General features: G+C 39.8%; 2 protein-coding genes across 3 annotated transcripts; both read left to right on the forward strand.

The window, feature by feature from the left end:
- The first annotated feature begins 87 nt into the window (after positions 1-87).
- On the forward strand, positions 88-10,963 carry LOC108875937 (bMERB domain-containing protein 1). Its single transcript, XM_051070697.1, has 6 exons — positions 88-443; positions 6,232-6,352; positions 7,559-7,632; positions 7,987-8,101; positions 9,942-10,012; positions 10,465-10,963. Exons 1-6 carry the CDS (start codon positions 365-367, stop codon positions 10,575-10,577), a joined length of 573 nt encoding a protein of 190 aa, XP_050926654.1. The 5' UTR covers positions 88-364; the 3' UTR covers positions 10,578-10,963.
- A 5,430-nt stretch (positions 10,964-16,393) lies between these two features.
- Positions 16,394-21,675, forward strand: si:dkey-45d16.4 (scaffold attachment factor B1). 2 transcript variants are annotated; one of them, XM_018665152.2, is made up of 7 exons: positions 16,394-16,519; positions 17,254-17,376; positions 17,705-17,846; positions 18,033-18,141; positions 18,987-19,077; positions 19,449-19,637; positions 20,227-21,675. In XM_018665152.2, the coding sequence occupies exons 1-7, from the start codon at positions 16,483-16,485 to the stop codon at positions 20,352-20,354; spliced, it is 819 nt and encodes a 272-aa protein (XP_018520668.1). In that variant the 5' UTR covers positions 16,394-16,482; the 3' UTR covers positions 20,355-21,675. The 2 variants fall into 2 exon arrangements, with proteins under 2 accessions (XP_018520668.1, XP_018520669.1); XM_018665153.2 differs by having other exon boundaries at positions 19,452-19,637.
- The last annotated feature ends 747 nt before the right edge of the window (positions 21,676-22,422 follow it).

The raw sequence follows: 22,422 nt of genomic DNA on the forward strand, positions 1-22,422 counted from the left end.
TCAGAGCCGACTGAGAGAGGAGGCAATTTCGTCTTGACGCACCAGAGTGAGCGCTCCCGCGCTGTAACTGCATCCAGTGGCCACCAGGTGGCGTTACTCAATTACTATCCACGCAGCTCGGGCATGGGTTACAGCGCTGGAGCCTTTAGCGCCGCTCGCACACAGACACCTGCAGAGCTGGTGGGGACCACTGGAACATCTCGCTCTCTTTGCCTCTGCAGGTTGGTGACTGACGATGACTCAGTGAATTACAGCAACAAACTGAGACCGCGAGACCCTCCCCTATAGTTTTCCTTGCGATTTCCCAGCCTCTGCAAGTGGGAAGAGAGAAAAGAGGGAAAGAGCCGCCTCCGCTGCTGGACCGATGGAGAAGAAGCGAGGATCTTCTCATCAGTACGGTTCACTGGAGCGCACTGAATGGAGTAGAGACACCAATAAACCAGGTTACTTAACGAACAAACATTGCAATATTATTACTTATCGATCTATTTACTGAGTTTAAGGTGACACCTCTCTATATATTGAATTTTCTACAGTAAATGTGACACTTAATGTGTCACTGTGCTTATTGTACTTACCACATTAACATAGCTACAGGGAGTTACAGTGTCTATTTATATTCGATATGTTTCTACACCGTGTTTTCTATAGTATAATCTACTATATTCAGCTTCTATGTTTCTGTCCTATCATGACCTACAGGATTACTATGGTTCTTTATAGATTTTTTTTTTGTAGGTATAGTTAATAGAACCAATCAATGTATTTTTCTAGTTGCAGCACAGGCAGTGACTCTGAAAATGTCAGGTATCCACAGGTGTCTGTTTTTCGTGTTTGTGTGCGTGTGTGTGCGCGCGCGCGTGTAGTTGTGTAAGAGTAAAGTGGGGGTCCTACACTTCAGATGATGAAGATGTAAGACTAGACAGGCCACTGGCTATAGATAAATAGATAGATAGATAGTATGCTCCACACAGTAATAATGTTCCTCAAAAGCCTGCAAACTAACTATTTTCATTATTGATAACAAAGCTGAAAATGATATAAACAATTCATTTGTTAGTAACATACTGTAGTTGCCAATTCATTTTCATTTCAGTTCTATTCCTCTAGCACTGCAACACGCAATGCACAGTTGTTCCCTACAGAATCTGTATTGACACATCTGTGTAAATAATGCTCATTATCAGCATTGTGCTTTATTTTAAGGTGGTGCTGAAACACCATCTGTGAAGTGCTTTGATGTGTTCAGTCAGGTGGAAAGTTTGTAAAGGTGTGCAGAGTCTCTTTTAAGCCCTCTATCAGTGTTTTTTTCACCCTCTTTATTCATCTCAGCCCCCCCCCCCCCCTTTTTTTTCTTTCACTTCTGCACCCTGGTCTCTAATGTGGCTGATCTGTCTGTCAGTATGCTGTTCTACCTCATTAGGCATAAAGCACATTGTGCCAGTGTAAAAGAGAGGGTTTGAGTCAGAGCAGGACTGTAAATTGACTTCATGATGTAATTCGCATCCTCACATCTTCAGGGGTTTGGATAAAAAGAGGGGCAGGATATGAGAGATGTGGGGTGAAATGAGGAGAGGCAAAAGGAGATGAAAAATGTGAACTGTGAGAGTGAGAATGGGGAGAAAGTCTAAAGGAGGGAACATTTCACAGAGAGGTCTAGTGATGAGTCATAACTGCTCAGTGGCTGAATAACCTGTCCTAGAGAGCCTCTGCAGCAGAACATGTTGTCTCTTAATGATCTAAGAATACACTAAAGAGTGCTTATGACATCACATTGTGCATTTTTTATTAGAATAACAGATCCAAACATGGCTCCTCATTCCAGTGTTCAAGTCTTCTACATGGGAATCCCCGGTCATAGTCAGTGAGGCATGTCTGAGTTTTTGGCAGGGATACAAGTGGTGAATGAACAAAATTGTATATGTGCCTGCTGGCAGTGGCTGAGATGTAATGTTGTGTCAGCAGCAGATCCTGTTACAAGCACAACATTTCATCTGCTGTATAAACTAGGTGTTATTACTAATAAATGATCACCCAGCATCTTTACATCTTTAAGTTAATGAGTATGCAGTGTATACAGTGCACAATTCAAGATAAAGATACAAAGAGTGATTGAATGCATCTCTCTGGCTTTCTTTCACTCTCACTCTCAGGTACACACAAACAAACACACATTTGTCTTGTTAAACTTGTGAGGACCCTCATTGACATAATACACTCCTTAGTGTCTAACTGTCACAACTAAATGCTAACCCCAGCCCTTACCCTAACCTAAACATAAACCTAATTTTAACTACCAATTCTTAGCCTTCAAACAGTCTTTTGAAGTAGTGAGAGTGGGGCAAAATGTCTACACAATGTAGAAATGTCCTCACTACAATACAAAATGGACTTGGTCCTCACAAAGATAACTATGCAAACTACACACACACAGTGGAATCTGCCATCAAAGATACCTGGAAACTTCTGAAATGTGCATGCATTTCTTCTTCTTCATCTTCTTTTAATCAGCATGAATTCTGGTTTACAGATTTGATTCTGGACAGATTATGAATTATGTCAATTAAGTAAAGCCTCTGTAACCACACCATGAATCAGACACTCCACTCTATCTTTGTAAGAATCCAACAGACCTTTTTCACATCAGAGATTTACTTGTCTTTCTATAGCAGAGAAGCACAGGTGGAATTAATTAACAATTACTGACGTGATGCAGCAATTTACATTTATTGGTTACACCTGTGTTTGAAAAGTCAAAGTGTCTGCTGTGAAAACATCAAGTGACACTGCTTGCTTATTTTTTAGTTAACAACTCAAAAAATCAACCACTTTTATTAAGTTTAGGTGTCAGGTTGGATTTAAGTTTAGGCAGATAAAATTACACTGTTTGCCCATAAAGTTTGAATATTTTTTTTTTACCTCCTCTCATGAAATGATTGTGACAATGTGATTTTTCTTGATAATAAGTGTTTATCTTCTCAAAACAAAATTGGTAACTGGGACTCAGTATGTAATCATTGCACCTGGTCAAAGGGGATTACTGATGTGCATAAATAGGAATAAAAAGAGGAATGTGTCTGAAAAGAATATTCCAACTTTATGGGCAACAGTTTATTTAGTGGATATAATAAACTCCACCTCAAACTCCATTTGGAAGATCACTATTTTAAGTGGTTGCTTTATCTAAGCTGTGGTTATTTACTTTTCACACTGAAAACATTGTAAATGGTTTTGCCAGCTGACCTTCTGCGACTGTCAACATACAACCATTTGTGCATTAATTATGAGGCTAGAGCAGGGAGGCAGTTCACTTAGTATTGCATAAAGACTGAAAAACAGGGGGGAAACAGCTAGCCTGGCTCTGTCCAAAATTGGAAAACATACATCAGCTAACACCTATGAAGCTCACTAATTCACACATATCTTGTTTGTTTGATCCAAACACAAAGAAAAATGTAAAATTAGATTTATAGGGGAATTTACGTGCTTGTGCAGAGCGTTTCCATGGGTTGCCTTGTAGCTCAGCTGACAATTACGGGCTTGTTGTTTGGCTAGAGACTTGACATTTTAACATTTCTGTTTGTGTACAAATTCAACAAATGAGACACAACATGCCAACTAATAAGCTTTAGTGGTGCTGGTTTTGCACTTTGGACAAAGCCAGGCTAGCTGTTTCCCCCCGTTTTGTTATGTTGAAAGCTATGTCTTCTCATCTAACTTTCAGTTAAAGTGAATAACCATATTTCCCCAAATGTAAAGGTATTCCTCAACAATTATGAAGAGGCCACAAAATGCTTATTTATGACACAAAAATACTTGAACATTTTTGAAAACGCAACCATAGAAATTTCAAGCAAGAAAACACTTTTAAAATTTAACTTCTTGGTCTTAACAATTAGGCTTATTTGCAACATTACTCTGTATTGTAGTTTAATTCTATTCATTAATTGACACATGGGAACATATGATAAGGAGCATGTGCATGTATGTTTTTTGATTTTTTGATCACTGCAAAATTTCACTTGGTGCTCTCTCCTCTAAGGTGTCAAGGTTGTCTTGACGCTACACTGACGTCAGCCAGATTTGTCATAGCTACAGAGAACAGTCTGTGTGAAGATGTCTGTCTGTACTTCAGCATCCTCTTTTGTCTGTTACACAAAGCAGACTGCAGTTGCAAGCCCCCCAAACAAAGCTCTAATGCCAGCAGGGATATGAGTCTATGTAAACAGGCAATTATCACCAAGCATAGTTAATGCTTCCCACAGAGCTTTTACTACTACCCTGAAGTCATATAGGTCAAGACTGAATTATTATTATAGACTCCTCTTCCCTTCTTCCTTTGTTCATGCTGGTGCAGAAGACATGTCTTCAATGCACTTCGAACCCAGTCAGCTCTACCTTCCCCAAGGCTAAATGTGACTCAAATAGAGATATTACACACTCGAGCTCTACTGTCTGTCAGTGGTGGTACTGGTATCTCAGTGGTTATGTCTGTCTCAGCTCCCATGTGGTGCAGCTCTCTGCAGGGAGGTGACAGTTATCCAGGACCGCTACACTGCTAAATGGAACAATTCAAGTGTAGACAGAGGTGATTTCCTTCAATTGTAAAGTTGCCATCTACCTTCAAGACCATACTTGGATCTCAGGTAAAGCAAATCTAGTGAATATATTTTGATGTGCAAGGTTAAAACAACTGCGTTTTTAGAGGGTAGTTGCATGCAAATGTTGGTTTATTTGATTCTAGTGCTTCTGTTTGTTGCTTTTCTCAGTGTAGAGAAGCATAAATAGCTCCAGTGTGTGAAATGCTTTGATATCCTTTCATATCACACAAATGTTTTGCAGGGATGTAGGGACAGATTCATTAAAAAGTATTACAAAGCTGTCTGGAGCAAGTGCACACATTGTTGTAAATAGTGGCAGAGATATATTCAGCAAACAGAGCAATTTTACTGTATATCATTTGCTTTAGTGTAGATTGAGCATTGAATTTTCATGATCTTTGTTTCATCTGAGAGGATACAGTTAAAGGAGAGGCACAGGCAGAGATGTGTAGAGTGACATGCGTAATGAGGCGGATTTAAATACAGCATTATGTTTAATGTCACTGTTCACCAAGCCATCAAGGCACCCTCTGTGCAGGATATGATTATTTAATTGCTTGAAAGCAGAGCTGCTGTGTGTGAGAGAGAACATTCCTACAGGGATTACTATACTACCTTCTCATTATTCTGTAGAAATAATGAACACGTAGAACACATAGTTTCTCATGTGAAATACTACAAGCTGCAATGCTGAATATAAAATAACCTGTTAAAGTAATTTCAGACACGTTTTCCTCTAATGTCCAAGCAAGGTGTGTAGTTAAAGTGACATGAAATTAAACTGCCTCTTGATTACATCGAGTATCATTAATACTTTGGGAGTTGGGCTACAACTAACAATTAAATTCATTATTTTTATTTCCCAGACCAGACCACAGACCAAACCCAGAGATTCAGTTTACCATGATACACATTTTACTACTTATATTTATTGCCAAAATTGTTGACCATATATTTTCTGTCAATTGACTAATTCATTATTCAACCAATCATTTCAGGTTTAGCAGGAAGAGTCTTTTAGCTCCAATTCGGTGTGTTCTTTGTGGTGGTTACACCAGGGATTTTGCTGCATTTTGCTGAAAGATTACCACTGAATGACTGAACAGCGAACTATCTCTCAACAGCAGAATGAGGTAGTGTGAGTCTGACAGCCATATTGGGGGGAGGCTAATTTCCAGAGCTGACCCAGCAACCTGGGTTTATGCAATTAATCTGTTTGAGTGTGTGTCTGTGTGCATGTGTGTGTGTGTGAGAGAGACAGCTAGAGAGAGAGCAGCCATGTGAGTCGTGCCAAAGCCTGACACATGGTAATTTGGCTGTGACGCTCTGCTCTGCTCCTCATCAAGCAGCAATTTCAAACTACATCTGCTGCAGCTGTTTATACAGTTTAAAATGCTGATTCATATTCAGTTATTGTTCTGCAGTGCCAGAGCAGATCATTTTAAAAAGCTCTTGAGTGTGTATGTGTCTGCCTGTCTCTGTATTGTATTTGAAGAACTCCTTATAAAGAAATGAGTCTAAATACACTAAGATGTTTCTGCATCAGACATGTATATTTGTTCAACACCTTTTTTCTTTTATAACATTCAGCAGGACCAAAGGCCTTTTCTCTCTTTCTTGTCTCCCTTAGAGGACGACGTGGTCTCCATGGCAGACTCCACCATCACTGTGGATGACATTGAGGGGGAGCTCTTTAAGATTGAGAGGATCAGAGATGTCCTGGTCAGGAGGGAGTCAGAGCTCAGATACATGTGAGTGACCTAACAACACCAATGCTGCTTTAACTTGGTGTCACTGATGATGCCATAAATGCAACTGCATCTTGTTTGTGATTGGTCTAAGGCCTGGCATATGGGGCATGTTAATATTTCTACCGTGAAAACATGAATATGTGAATAATTCAGTTAATTAATCAGTCAAAAAAGTGTACTGATACCTTGTCAAGCCAGAACAACCCATAGAAAAGAAGCTCACAGGAGAACTGCATCCTCTAGGCATTCTTTACAAAGAACAGTTCAAATCATTTAAGCCATTTTTTCATACCAGAGTGTACCTCGGTATCTGAAACACATCTCCTAGCAGCGCTGCCCTCTATTCTCTCCTCTCATTTCTTTTCATCACACCCCAAGCTGGCCCCCATTAAAATTTCAATGGCTTTACCTTTGCTTCTGCTTAGTGGGCTAATGCATGGATATTTATTCATCTACTCCTCCAAAAGATAGGCAGCAACACTGCTCAGACAGTGGGGGGAATGTGAGGAGTGGCGTGTGTGGAGTAGCAAGCAAGAGTCAAGCAGATAAAGTGGGGGAATGAGAGACTGGAGGAGGAGGTGGAGGAAGGGAAGACGACAGAGATGGAGAGTCACGATTTGAAGTACCTTTTTTTCTCTGCAGTCCACAAACAAGCAAATCCCAAGGTGTTTTTTTTTTCTAGTAAGTAAAGTAAAGTGTTTCATTTGTATTCTAGACCTCATGGCCTTTTCTCCACCTATACGTCTGTGGAGAGCATGTTACATGACAGGTAGACGAGGCAAGGCTCTTACTCTGCTGACATTGATGAATGTGCGTAAGCGAGTCTGAGTCTGTCCTCAAAAAAGATTCAGTTACTGTGAAGCTGGGTCACCCGAGTGCCTCTCACCTCACTCCTATAGGCGAGGGAGACACTGAGGGTCTCTCACCCCACCTCAGTGTCAGTAACGATCGAAGATGCGTGATGCACACAGAGTCAAAGCTATCTGGTTCTGAGTACACCACGGAAATTTCTGCTCAGAAAAGCTTTTGTCATCTCCTGTGTGAAATTCAAGATCAATACCAAGCTTACTCTGTTTGAGTTTCCTTTCCCATTCAGTAGAGCCAAGTTTTCACTCCTCATTGCCCTTTAAAGTAAAAAGCAAATAAAAAGTAGCATGTGTGCACTATTTACAGGGTTTTGTTTTTTGTACCATCATGCCTGTGCAGGATGGATGACATTCAGCTGTGCAAGGAGATCACTCGTCTGAAGAAGGAGCTGCACAAATTAGTGTCCATTCCAGGTACGAGTTAACACATTTCCTCTCTGGATATTGATGGTTATTGATGGTAAACCAAAGCATTTTGGGAAATAAGGTATTTCACTTTCTTGTCAAGAATTCAATGAGAAGAACTTCTTCTTGCTAAGTTAAGCTATTCATGTCCTGGCTCTAGCCCCATAATTATCATACAATTATGAGAGTGGTATTGATCTTCTCATTAATACAGTGATGGATAGATTTCCATATATAATTGCACATTTGTTTAAATCTGTATTTTCTGTAGTGTGTAGTAAAGCACATAACCAACAACAGACTCTAGAGTGTTCACCTTGTATAGCACAGCATAGAAAAAAGCTTCTTTTTTTTTTGCTGCAGATAACGACAAGTCCAATGAGGACCGGCAGAAGGAAGAAGAACTGCTGCAGCAGATCCACAAGCTGGTTGAGACAAGAGATTTCCTGGTAGACGACGTGGAGTTTGAACGACTCAGGTGTGCCTCTGCTTCTGTGGTTTTATTAGAGCTTGGCAGCAATCCCTAAGTCACCTGTCACTATAGGTTGTGACTGGATAATCAAAAAATTGTTGAAAAAATGTAAATTCTACTGCTCATACAAAGCCACCAGATACAGAGATACAGTGTGCATAGAATACCCATGCAGTCTCTTTGCCCAAGAGTATAAACTGAAGTTCGACATCTATTTTTCATGCACAGGAGCTCTGATCTTTTTTTTTCCAGAAACATCAAATCAAATCATCCTTCATTAACATGCTTATAATGACTCAGGATCAGGATCAGCATGGGACATCACACGTAGCCACTAATGCTGGTGAAGTTGTATCTCAGTTCAGTATCATCCATATGCATATCTCCACAAAGCCGCCCGACTGCGCTCCATTTAAACACTGGAACGTTTCCTAAGGCAAAACACTGAGAGAGAGTGAAACGCAGAGCGCACAGCGGAGAGCCATTTCAATTAAAGATGTGTCAGCGTGCATCACTGAGGGCTGCAAGAGGAGCTGCCATTGGTTAAAAAAGACTGCTTTCACATGCATCAGGCCTCTAAAGTGTTGCTGTTGGCTGGGGATGTTTTCTCATGATGGAGATGAAGAGAAGTTACCTGTCCAACCTGTCCTGTCCAAATCTCTGACACATCACCACCACCACAGTAAAACACAGGAAAGCAGATTGTCTTGCACATTACATTTTCTTAATGTAGAGCTGCAAAGCATATGTAAAATGCTCAGTTTAATGTAGGCTTACTATAGGTGGAAGCTGTATTACGGCAGCACTGTATTATGGCAGTTACATTGTTATACTACTCTCTACAGTAACTGAATGGACATTTGCCCACTTGTTTAACCTGATGCTGCCTATACATCCTTATAGGTTCCTTAACTTAACACTCTTGTTGCTCACTTGTAAATCTAATATGACCTGACAGTGGACAACCAGATGTGGTTTTCTGAGGTGTGTTTCTTCTCTCCACTTCAATTCCCAGACAATCTCAAACACTAGCTAGTTTGTGTCGAACAACACTTTGTGTTGGCAGCTGACAGCATGCTGTGAAAGCGCTGAAGGGCTGCTGGGAAGGTGAGAGGCAGAAAGCAGGGGAGCAACAGTGCAGTAATGGATCGGTGGGACAAGAGGATGTGACGGCAGCTCAAGGCCATGTTATTCATGTTGATGAATACAGTGATCTGTCTTTTGCTGTTTCTCTCTCTTTTTAACCCTGACTGTCCTTCACAACATACTTCTTTCTGCAGTTTTCATGACATAGGTTTTATTTTCAAAACACAGCAGACTCTCTGTTACAATGACCATGCTTTTTCTGTAACAGATCACTGTATATTAGATATGAATATACAGTATATCTGTGACATATATCCTCGTATTCAAAAGTACAGCCCTGCACTAAGCAAAATGCAGTAATACTGTACATAAATATGCATCTGTGGTTCTCTGCATAGACAAAATTGGCTGACAAATTTACTGAATTTATCAATAGAGTAAATCTAATCTTTTCTAACTGCCAGAGCTACATTAGGTCTCAAAAAATCAAACCCCATGCAATCAGAAAGGCAGCAGGAATCAAAAGTACCTTCCCACCTTTGGAAATGTTTTTGAAATGTTCAGCCAGTGCTTGTGGAACAGAGGGCAAGCCAAGAGAGCGTGAACTAGAGATCATTTTTGACTTTTACATTCGTATCATATTGGCTGACTCCCATCATATTTTTTCCAGCTTCTCTTTTGTGAAAGCAACAGAAGACTTTGAACTGTAGTCCAAGCACTTATGCATTCATGTATTGTATTTCATATTTTATTTCTACAGGGAGAAAGAAGAAGATAAAGAAATGGCAGATTTTCTGAAGTCTAAATTCCCAAGAAATATGAAGAAGACAGGTATTTAAACATAAAGAGAGTTGAAACTTTGTGCTCCATCAATGCACTGACAAGTAATTGCAAGTCTTAGAAACTGAGGAGGAAGTATGCGGTGGCAAATATTTTCCATGTTCCAAATGTTTTTCTTGTTCAAGGTGTTTTCCTCCCAAGGGTTTTGAAAGATGAAGCTTACACATCCACTGACTGATTCACCATGAAACAGAAATACGAGTAAAGAGGCTGTGATTCAGGAAAAACACGTCTGAAAAAAGATGTTTGTGCCCTTCTACGTGAAGTCATTTATCATCTGAGCTGTTTTATACATTGACAGATAAAACTGAGGACCTGAGTGTATGTGTGTGTGAGAGAGAGACAGCCTCAAATGAAGTTGTCTCCTGCCACACACCTAATACAATACAACACACCATTTTTATTTCATTTTTCCCTCTCAGTGTGATCTCTCTCTGCTCCAGGTGTACCAACCAGACGGGTGCCATCCAGGGCTCAACAGACCTCCTCTCCCTTCACCAAGACAGGCCTCACCCTGCTGAAGGAGTGCTGTGGCTTCACGTGCTCCATCATGTAGACTGGGGCCAAAATGAAGAGCCCCGCTGTTGGGCTGATACAGGGGCTGCAAACCAAAATGGCCGTCCCACAAGAGTCAATATTTCCAGTTTCAGCTTTTCAGTCTGAGAAAGACTTTGAAACATGGATGGAGCAGCACAGATGAGAATTTCTCAGAGGGAGAGTATAGGATGTTGGATAGTTGATGTGGTGTGTTTTTAATCCCAAGACTAGAGTTTGTCTTGTGTTGGATCTGTTTTGTGTGTCTCTCTCTCTCTCTCTCTCTCTCTCTCTCTTTCTTCCTTGATTTCATGTCTGATTTTATTTTCATTCTCTCTCTCTCTGCTCACCATATCTCTCTTTGCATTCCTGTTTCATTCTGCTGTTACTTCTCAGCCAACTTTTCGAACAGTTCCAAAAGATGCAACCCAAAATATTGTTTTTATTTCTCCATTTCCACACAGACAGGACAGGGTTTGAAAGAAGCACAAGTCAGGCATGCATAATGTATATACTAATTGGATTCAGCTACCACAACACACCTACGAGTTTTATATTTAAATGTTTAACTGAGCTATGATAACTGTCATCCCCTCATTAAAAAAGTAGCTTTTTTGCAGGAGTCAGCAGGCCAGTCTAGACACACTGCTGGAACTTTATAATTAGCACTATGGAGATAACACTAATGAAACTGACATTAATCGGGAGCTCTGTTAGGATGAAGTTGCCTGTGATGTGACTCCATCCAAATGGGTATGACCTTTTGAAAAGTGGTGGTTGGTGAAGAAATAACAGATGTCTTATCACACTGCAACTTCCTTTAAGAATAGTTTACTAATATTTCTAATGTCATTTTTACATGCTCTGCTATTTTCCCAATGATGATGGAAACCTTCCATGTTGTGCTTGGGAAAGCTTGAGGATAATCACTCAATACAGTTTTTGAAAGGATTTCTTTGTTTGGTCATTTTGGCTCCTTCTTTCCTGTTTCAGTACCTTATTAGATACTTCTGATGAGTATTCAACACACTGAGGGGGATAACAAATTGACAGCAGGAGGGAAAAACAGTGATCACAGTGTTATGTGAGGACACACACAGTATTGAAACATACATATCCAGATGGTGCTAAATGCGCATGAGCAAACCAAGGCACCTGCAGATATAAACTACTTCACATGTATTAGTCATTCTCAGTGCGTTCTGGGACTCTCTTTTATTCTTAGTGCGTTACACTCCATATGCATGTTTCCACAAATGATATGGATCGGCACTCAACTGAACTGACCTAAAATATATACCTTTCTAGTGAAGAAGACAGGTATTATATGCTTACTTGACGGCATTTTGAGTGGGCACTTTGTGTTTCATATAAATCCACTGGCCAGGGGCAAAGCTCTAGTGTCCACTTCCACTACATTATATATTTGTCACTACCCCAAATTAAATCTTTTATTTTCTTCATGGCCTGTATATGTACCTTTAGAGGGTGTCGATAAGCCAGTGGCTCATACATCCAAGGCAAAGGGATATAGTGGCCAATCAAACTAGGGAGTAGATCTGTGTGTTGCCAAGAAGAATAGTCACCATAGCAACCATGCATACCCCATATCTTTACAATGAAACAATGAGCAAGGTTGGACGGATCGGAAAGAGATGAGACTTCATAGGTGTGAGAAAAACAAATACTCGGGTGCTATCATGGTTATCTAATGAAAGGCAAACAGGAAGCAGAATAATATTGCTGCTGTCATGCTGATGATTTTCATATTTTGGATTCACTAGAGGGATAATGAAGCCTGCTAGGATTGCAAAAATTCAACTGTAATTGAGCCTCTGAAACCCTTTCACACCTTTTAGGTTAACTAAAGACAGCTTGGAGATTAAGTAAACACAAGGCTGCTTTGCTTCTTGACTGGAAAGTGGAGATACATGTCTCTTGTCGGTTTTGTCTTTTTTCTCTCTTTTATCATCATAGATGCTAGATGAGGTATTTCTCTGTAAATCTTTCAGTGTGTTTCCCACGCCTGTTTGACACATCGTTCTTTTTTATGGGTTAGTCCCAACTAGTCCTTGGATACATGGATACAGCTGTCTCTTGTTCAATCACTGGATCTTTTGATATTCAGTCTCAACACTGTCACAGAGGCTCTGGATCACATGTCACCCAGCAACCATGTCTGGTGCTTCAATGGAGTTTCACAGGGGAATTAGATGTGTGCCAGTAATGTTGAAATGCAACAGTCATGGTAGAAAAACAAAAAGATTGTGTCTTGTTCCTATCTTGTTTCAAAATGTTAAGGATCATGACAGTGGGAACCATTTTGCCAAAACACACCTACAGTACTGTATTTATAACTTAACTAAGTTTTGAAAAGGGCAGTAATGCTCATCTAATTGGTGATTATTTTTTGTCTGTAGACTTTGTGTGACATACTTCTGTTCCTCAGTTTTCATATTTAGACATAAAAACCAGCTGTTCACACCAGCTGGAGGGTGTGTGTTAACACCCCCTGCGTATGCTCTGTGTGAGTCAAGCAAGGATTCAAGAATTTTTTGTGGAAAATGCTTAGAGATGTGGAAGAAGCCACGTAGCCTCTTAGGAGAGGGAGTCAGGGAGAGAAAAATGATGGAAGAGGAGAGGTTGAAGTAGCCGAAAGCAGGGGAGATGAAGAGAAAGAGAGAAAGTGAGTGGGAGGAGGGCACAGGAGTTTTGATTGTGTGTGTGTGTGTGTGTGTGTGTGTGTGTTGGGGGGGGGGTTCTAATCTTCAATTGTGAGTCATCCTTAGTGGAAACACTGTGAGTCTCCACAAGGACAGCTATCAGTGAACGCCACATGAAAAGGGCAGGACTGTCATTCAAATGCCATAATCATGAACACCTTCAGCACAGCTCTCTCTCTCTCTCTCTCTCAGAGAGAGAGAGAGAGAGAGAGAGAGAGAGAGGAGAGAAGGTACAAATGTGTATGAGAAATAAATGAGAAAGATTATGTGTAAAGTATGTGTACCTGTGCTTGTTTGCGTGCTGAGGAACACGAGGGTGATAACGAGAGGTACAGTAGCTGTCACTGCTTTGTTACTATGGTTACTATGACTTGATAGTATACTCTCACTTCTTGTTTCATTCGGTTATGCCATGTAATAAACTCTGCGCAAATCTAATACAAGGCTGCATGTGTTGTAGAGTTGACAGGGGAGAGACTAGAGGGACCTGTTTTTATAATAATCAGGGTTCTTAAATGTTCTCCACTAAGGCTGCAAATGAAATAAATTAAATCTTACCTCATGATTCTGCCTCATTATTACGATTAAGCATACTCCTTTCACATGAGGACTGACCAGTCAAATATGTTAAAATCAGCACTCCTAGTTTTTTATGTGCAACAACATGTCACCTACATGTGTTTGTTTCTCTGGAATTGTAATTGCTGCAAAACATGACAGGCAACGGGACAAATCCACTGAAACTGACAATTATTATAAGTAAATGTTTTAAGTTTTTAAAGTGAAAAACATGAAAACACACTTATTTTCTTTCATTTTAATAATGAAAGTAAATGGGACACCACAATTATGAGTGTGGTATCTCTAAATGACTTTTTATCTGTGATGTTAAATTTGGCTCTGTCTGCTGGTTAGATTTCTTTTCTAACTGGTTGTAATGGGTGGAAGCTGCATGTCGGAAAACATCAGCTCTGTCTTCAGAGCACTAGTCTGAGCCACAATTGTCCTTCAAGAAGACGCTTGCTGAATCCAAATTTGAAAAGTCGGCCGTCACAGACTGTAGTTTTATGTAACCTGACATTGACTGAAGCACTCAGTGTGTTTGCGTGACTTTGCAAGGACGCAGAAGAGTGAGACTGAATAAAAAGGGCAAATGGGAACTTCCTTCTCGCTCCACTCGTTGCCATGGATACCACAAGCACAGGAACAAGGAGCTGAACAGGAACACATGATCACAATAACCACAGGCTATTATCTGACAAGTAATTCTAACTTATTTCCCATAGTAGAGCTAGGAATATTTTTTCTTCTTGTTATACTTTTGCATCATATCCTCTTTCATCCACTGTCTTTTGACATTTAGCACATTCATATTCAGGAAATATTCAGCTGCACAAGTGCAGATTTGCAGTCTGATGAATATTGAAAGTGCAAAAATGAAAAAACGAAAGAATGAAAGACGAACGAAATACCGAAAGAATGTCAGAGAAAGTGATGAAGGCATGGATGGAGGGATGCTGCATCATAACAAAAATAAACACAGTATTTCTAATGTTCACAGTTTTACAGTGTATTACCATGTGGTATTGGTCCTCAGTCCTGATTATGATCATTCTGCTACAGTTCTTCTACGACTCAAATTTGATTTTTAACACATTTTATTCTGCAATAGCCACTGGTTTGCTACAGCAGAGTTTATACTCTGAATATAAGTGCTCAAATCATTTTAACTTGTCACAGTGAATATACTGAGCAAATTGATGATGCTTCAAAATGGGCAAACAGATCTACAGAAATGTCTTCAGAGGCAGAAACATTAAGAGTAAAAACTCTTCATGTTGTTCTTGTGTAGGGCGATCTGCTCTGATGTACTCACTGGAAAATTTCTTTGATTGTAACATGACCAGGACTGTGTGTCTTAGCTAATTAACAATCCATTGACATCTCCTGCACTGAGGATGCCAGCTGCTGGTGTGCAGGCAGCTGGAGCCTGCCCGCTTTCTATTCTTTCATGTGAGGGACCGTACAGATGATTTGCACTTTTTATACAGTTGATGATGAGTATGATGACATCAATTATTTTTCTATTACCACCCTCTGTCAGTCTCTGTCACATTGTTCTATTTCAGACCAGCAAACTGTTACTTACAGTTTCACATTTGTGTCTAATGTCATCTTGCCTCAGTCCTGGCGTTTCTAAATGACAGCAACGCTTTACATCACAGTCACCGGTAATGAGCGCGTGGGCAGTACTAGCTCCTCTCTTTAACACCTGGCAACAAAGTCCAAGGATTTGTCCATGGAATCTCTTTCCTGCTCTTTTACTCTGTCTTCAGGGTGAGAAATATAAAGAACACGTTGGCAATTTTGAGCGTTTTGTGAATTAACTATAACAAGTGTAAACTTTACATTTATGTTGATCATTTTTTAATACATTGGCTCCAATGCTCACTCACTATTTGGATTTGAGTGAGCATTGGAGCCAATGGATTTGCTGTCTTTTAGTTGTCTCTGCCACCAGAACACTTTCCACAGCATCAAAGCTAATGCAATTTGCAGTCATAACACAGAATAAGACAAAAGCATCCTTGTCATTACTTTGGAGCGATGGTTTTTATATGTGTGCCGTATGAGACATCAAAAAGCACTTGGAATAAATTCCCAACTTTGTACTGACTGCTGGGAACATGGAGCCAACAGTCAGACCTTATTTTTTTTGTCACTGGATAGAATAGTGAAATACAACAAAGGACTTGTAACAGCATTCTTTTTTTTCTTCTATGCTCATCTTATTTTGAGTGTTGTTACACTTGCCCTTTTTTAAATATTGAAAATCACTGAGCTGGCTGTTTTTGGTATCTATTTACTCCAAAGTAATGAGAAAAGCTGTATTACTAATGGCCATTATGCTGGCTGTGGGAGAAATATTTTCAGTGTCCATATGCTGTCGAAATATGTGTGTAGTTGTAAATGTATCACATCCCTGATACCTCATTCCCCTCAGCATCATTGATGCGGACCTCTGGCTCCATCTTGCGGGCACATAGAGTAAGTGCAAATTAGAGAGAAGAGCGGTACCTTTTTTCTTTTTTGCCAGATTGCGATTCTCCGCCAAGTTGAGTTACACGTCAGTAGTGAACCTGTACTGGTGAGTGGACGTGTACAGTGCACGTCAGGCGGTTCCCGGATGCACCAAACAGAAACATGGAACGGGTAGTGGTGGAAGTGCCGATCAACAACGGTGAGATACATTACCACCTCCACGCCTAACGCGCCGTTCAACCACTTACGTTAACATCTCCTAAGAGGCATTTGGAGCTTCTCTCGATTCGTACGCAAATGCTCCTCCTCCTCCTCCTCTGACGCATATGGTCCGGCAGTGAACGTGCTGTAGCCTCTGTTGGGCTATAAGGGTTGCAGGGGGATATTTGTCTCGTTTCTCTGCATTAATTCTCGTAGCTGCAGGCTACCAGCTGCTTGCACTTGCGCACAGTGGAAGGCAGCAGTTGCAGAGCTGCTGTCATCTGTCAAACATCAGTTCTGCAGCTGACAGACTGCTGTCACTTACCTCTCTGCACCAAAACACAGACCAAATGTATTCCCTATGTTACTTCTAGACACAGAGATAACATGTAATTACACGTGACAGTGACAGCAAAATAATCCCCCACTATAAAATATATTTTAAGTACTAAATTACGTTTTTCTTTTCTTTAAAGTCCATGCACTTATCTAACATGGATCAGTTTATACTTAATCTTCTGTCAGGAAGTGTAATGATCTTGATGCAATGAAACCAGTGGGCTTCCTACTTCTTCATTTTCAAGAAGGTCAGAGGTCAGGGGAAATCTGAACTAGGCTGTCTGTGTGAAGGATAGCTCTCCAGTTCATTATGGCACCTAGCTATGTTTCAAAATATTACTTGTCTTTAAATATTGTGCATCCTAATCTTTTATATGCTATTACCAAATTCAGGTTTTTCCCTTGCCGGCCCTTCCATGACCCCCCGAAAGCGTCAAGTGCGGTTTTCAGCGCGGCACGACATCATCCTTCTTCGAGAGGTCATCGCCCAGAACCCCTTTGCCTCAAAAGAACCAGGTTAGTCCTTTTTTTTAAAGGACTAATCCTCCTGAAAAGACTTGGTCAGTTGTAGAGAGCTGAAATTCATGTGTGACCAATGCGTGGTCACATTAAAATATTTCTAGTGGAGCTACAGTGGTATTTAATGGAGGATTCAAAAAAAAAAAAAAACATCAATAGTTACCCTGCTACTGTACTAATATACTACCACTATAACTCAAGCAGTAAGGAGGAGGAGGATTCTTTATTAAACGTGAACATACCTGTTCATGTGCTAATTAGACACAAAGTTGATGGCCCATATTCTGTATATTCAGATGTGTGTGAACTCATTCATCTTTACCAGGACGGATCTGGGCCCGTGTGGGGGAAATTATCACAGCAGCCCTCCAAGATGAAAACTTTGAGGTGGATGCCAGGAGGTGTAGGGAGAGAACCATGCTACTGCTAGACTACTACAAGAAACAAGACTTCCCCAGCCTACGCAGGTTGGTTCAAGCAGCAGGACCCATATTTAAGGAGAATTAATTTAAAAGTAAGCTGTACCTCTTCCTGAGGAAATAATGGCCCTGAACTGGATGTGTGGTATAGTAGAGATGTGCAGGTCCTTACCAAAAAGAAACCAAGTTTAACGTGTGTGTGTGTGTGTGTGTGTGTGCATTTGGTGTACTCAGGTTTGGAACAGAGAGGTTGTACGCCCAAAAGGAGGATCTGCTACATGAGGTTTTAGAGTTGGAGGCTGAGAAAGGGCTCTTGGCCGGTGGTGACAGCACAAAGTACCAGGTGGGTGTCAGTGGTGTCGTGTAAGTTACAGCTTTCACCACAAAGCTTCATGCTGCAGTTTCTTTATTTTGTGGCACTTCAGAGTTAAAGGCAGGGAGTGACAAGAATATATTGTCCAGATGTTCCCAAACTTTTAAGCTTGTTACCCCTTAAAGTGTCTGTTTTCAGTCCCTTGTCACAGGTTTCATGTCTAGGAGTTGTGAGCAGTTCTAGAGTGATCCCTCTTTCAAAACTTCATCTCACTGATATTTGGAGGCCAGAAGATACAAAATTTTCAATATTTTCACAAGAAAAAATCTTTTTAGAGAAAAGGTCTTAAAGATAACACAAACGTGTACAGCACATTATGTATCTCTCTCCTAACAATCATTACTGTACCCATCATGTTTATTTTGTGACCTTTGATAGGATCCAACCCCCAGATGGGAACCAGTGGTTTAATCTATTTAGGCTCAGATTAGATATGTTGTACCGTATGTTTTCAGCTTGCTTTGAACATTCTGTTACTGAGCTAGAAATACACTCTATCATCAGATCAGATGTTATCTCATTAAACCTAGAGTTGATGCACTACTGTTTTCTCTCTCACTGTTGTAGATAGTGTATCTGTTCTAATTTACTGGAACTGCTCTCAATTTCCAGAGAAATTGGAAAGTACATATTTTTCTGTTCTGTGAAACAATGTAGCCACTTCTCTTTTCTTCCTCTTGGTGGCATTCAGTCACAAGTAAACTTAGATTCCAACTGCTTATACAGCAGTACAGTGCAGTACTACTATTACTGCTGCTGTTACCACAATGACAACTTCCCTGTTATAGAAGTGATCTTGTCCTTGTCTTTTCCAGGATGATGAGCTGAGAAAACGAGCCATAGAGGAATTGACTCTGCCAGAGCAGGACAAACCCAACATCACTATCACACAAACACCCACTGCAGGTAAAAACAGATTCAAGAGGCTAGACAGGACAAGACGCTGTCTCTGATACCAACAGCACTTACTTAAAATGGAATCATTATTTTCTCCAGTGTCATTCCTTCTAAATCATTACAAATCACAATGAGGTCTGTTAAATCAATGAAATTAACTCGTAAATACTGTAAAAGTAGTAGAAGACACTTTCTGTCACTGGCATTGGGTTGCAGTGGCAGCAGCCTGTTAACATTAAATTGATGACAACTTCATTGGTTAGACATGGAAAGGTGGGACCTTTATTTCCTGTACTTTAAATAGAAATTCACATCCTGAAAAAGAAATCAGCAAGTCACTCAGCTAATGAACAAATTTAAATAAGTAAGTATTGTCATAGCAGAACCAGAGGAAGATCGCGAGGAAATAACTGAGCTGTCAGCAGCGCCCACAGCCAAGCGACCCTGTCAGTGCTGCTGCCAGACCTACTCTGAGATTCTCAGCTTCCTGGAGAAACGCTCGGAGGCAGAGCAACGGCTGCGAGAGGAGGAGCTCGCCCTTCGCCGGGAGGAACTAGAGATTCAGAGGAGTATGTTTTTCATTAAGCTGTGTAGTGTGGTTTTGAATCCAACCCTGTGTAAAAAAAAAAAAAAAAGCAGAGTAAAAATCTTTGTCTCAGCTATGTTATAGGTATTCCTTAATTTCTATATTGGCTCATTTTAGTTAAACAGTTTAAAAAAATATATAAGAATTACTTGACTGGAACGATGCTTGGACTCTTGCATTTGTCAAGTTTATTACAAGATTAATTATAAGTAAATTGGGCAATAAATACCCTGTCTACTGATGCAACGCTATTCATTTTAATAGAGGAACCATTAGTAAACAGGCTCTAAAACCTCATTTATACAAAAAATTGGAAATATTGGAAGTTGGAATAATTTAAATTTAGCCAGATAATCACTTTGAATTTCTGTTTAATTTTAAAAATCTGAGATTAGAGGAGTGATTTAGAACCAGACTGAATTAAAGAGGAGGAGGTGGGAACCATTACATTATTAAAGACTGAACACATCAAGTCATTAATGAAAATGCAAAAGACATGAATAATTATATGGTGACACTGCCACCATCCTCAAGGGATATTACAAATGTAGTTTCCCCTTCTTTATTCTCAGGTAAGATCGCTCTGGAGAGGGAACGTCTGGGAGCTGAGAGAAAAGAGAGGGAACGGAGATTTGAGCTGGAGAGCCAAGAGAGGCAGGTCATCTTGGACCTGCTAAAAGAAAAGGTGTTGAAAGGCTGAAAGAGAAAACCTGTATCACCTGCATTTTTAGTGGCATCTTCAAAAAAGTCAAAGAAGGACATATAGCAAAAAAAAAACAACCATGGTTGACTGCAAAAAAGGAAGGAAAACAGGGATGGAGGAAGTGAAAAATGTGATCAAAGAGATGAACAGTGCAATGAGATTTAAAATGTTGGACAGTAATGCAGTATGTGCAGTTACCTTACCTTGTGTGTGCCTGTTATGCAGGCACATTCAGTATGTGTGTGTGGTTCACAAAGTACCAGGAAAGACAGAGTTGCTGACAGTGTTTAAAAGCATTAATATTTGCCAAAACCATCTGCACATGAGCTGAACTGTATGGATTCAGATAGAAAATCCCTGTGCTTTGCGCCTGCATGAGGATTTAAAAGTGCTGTAATTGTTGGACTGTCACCTGTGAAATGGAATGCAGAAAAGGGTGTGGTTACTTAGGTGTGGTGATCCACTGTGCCAAGACTGGAAGACAGTTTCACCACATCTCAGGATGGCTGATAGCCCAAAAGAGGATGAATGCCTTCTCTTGTGAGACTAACAACAGTTATGTTTGTAGAGTCCCAATGACATAGTACGGGACACCATTTTTGGTGCCATGATGGAAAAAACAAAACAAAAACAAAAACAAAGAAAAGCTGTACATTTAAGCAAGTAATATTAAAGTTACGATGCAGCTCAAGCTTCTGCAAACCCTGTAGCATTCACCATATTAATGACTTTACACATGCTTTGCTGAGCCACTACTTTTTTAATCTAAAGACTTTTTGATTAAAGTAGAAATAAAACTATATTTTACTGACTGTGAATTCAATGCACAATGACTGGTAAGCAGTTTTGTACTGTAAAAATCCACACTAAAACAAGCCATGGAGTGTGAGCCCATATTATCAAATTGTACAGAAACTGCTGATAATTTCTAAACTGAAATTAGATTAAGTAATAATGTCACATATTAGGTGTGTACAATTCTTGCTATTATTTGGTCAAATGTATGTGAGTGTCCTGAGTTTAAGTTGATATATCCGGGTACAATTAACTGTCATTGATTAAATTTGCATTATTATGTTAACACAGATCTACAGGTAGTTTTTTTCCCCTGTGTATGAGTTATTAAATAAACAGGCTTTTATTACATGGCTGTTGCCACTGTTACCTTCTGTATATTGTTCATAGAAATGCTTTTAATTAAAATGCTATTTTCCCTTAAGTCCCCAGAACATAGTCTACGCTGTAAAAAATGAAAGCATGTAAAGAAAATTTGTTAATCTAAAAAGCTAATCATTTCTATCCTGCAAATAAAAAAATGTACATCAAGTTTGTGTGGGTTCATCATGACCATCACCAGCTGCATTTACTTTACAAAGTGTCACTGATTTAGGAACATATTTTTTTTATCTGATTATTATTATTATTATTATTATTATTATTATTATTATTTTCATCCTCAGTGTAGCGCAACAAAACTGTTAGATCTGCATACCCTCGAGTCCTGGTTAATCCCTTGAAGTGTAAGATCAGGTTTTATGATGAAACAGACTTGAGCAGGCAGTGTTATGAAACTCTAGTTCATAAACTCAAAGTTCCTCTTTGCCAAGATACCTGTAACCATACTTTGCTAAAGTATTTCCAATTCATACTACTTCACTTTTCTGATTTTACAGTAGGCAACATACAAATCACATCAAGTTTTAAGAGTGGGACACTTGTTTAAACTGCCTAAAAGCACATACAATGTAGCTAAAAGGATTTCCACCTCAATATATTCATTAATACTGTAGGTACAGGATATTATTATGTACAACGCTCTAAACGTCTAATCACTTTCTAAACCTTATGGCTGCCCTTTATTATTTGCGACAATGCTGCCTGATAGGATAAATTTGGGGCAAAAAACCTATGGCTCACCACGTTTTTTTTTTTTTTTTTTAGGTCGTTGCGCTTTAAATTTAGGTCATAGGAATCCCTCGCAATGATTGGCCAAAATTAGATCTTACATGTCCTCTGTTGTTCGATATAGTCTCTGATTGGTTCTCTCAAATCGCCACTCTCTCTT

This window comes from Lates calcarifer, linkage group LG5 (assembly GCF_001640805.2).
Source record: "Lates calcarifer isolate ASB-BC8 linkage group LG5, TLL_Latcal_v3, whole genome shotgun sequence".
NCBI classification, from domain to species: Eukaryota; Metazoa; Chordata; class Actinopteri; family Centropomidae; genus Lates; species Lates calcarifer.

What these genes read in the sequence shown, in the direction of transcription:
- si:dkey-45d16.4 (XM_018665152.2), top strand. Translation starts at nt 16,483, where the DNA reads ATGGAACGGGTAGTGGTGGAAGTGCCGATCAACAACG. An exon ending in GACTTCCCCAGCCTACGCAG is followed by an intron (nt 17,847 to 18,032) that starts GTTGGTTCAAGC and finishes TGGTGTACTCAG; the next exon opens with GTTTGGAACAGAGAGGTTGT. An exon ending in CACACAAACACCCACTGCAG is followed by an intron (nt 19,078 to 19,448) that starts GTAAAAACAGAT and finishes GTATTGTCATAG; the next exon opens with CAGAACCAGAGGAAGATCGC.
- LOC108875937 (XM_051070697.1), top strand. Translation starts at nt 365, where the DNA reads ATGGAGAAGAAGCGAGGATCTTCTCATCAGTACGGTTCACTGGAGCGC. An exon ending in TAGAGACACCAATAAACCAG is followed by an intron (nt 444 to 6,231) that starts GTTACTTAACGA and finishes TGTCTCCCTTAG; the next exon opens with AGGACGACGTGGTCTCCATG. An exon ending in GTGGAGTTTGAACGACTCAG is followed by an intron (nt 8,102 to 9,941) that starts GTGTGCCTCTGC and finishes TTATTTCTACAG; the next exon opens with GGAGAAAGAAGAAGATAAAG.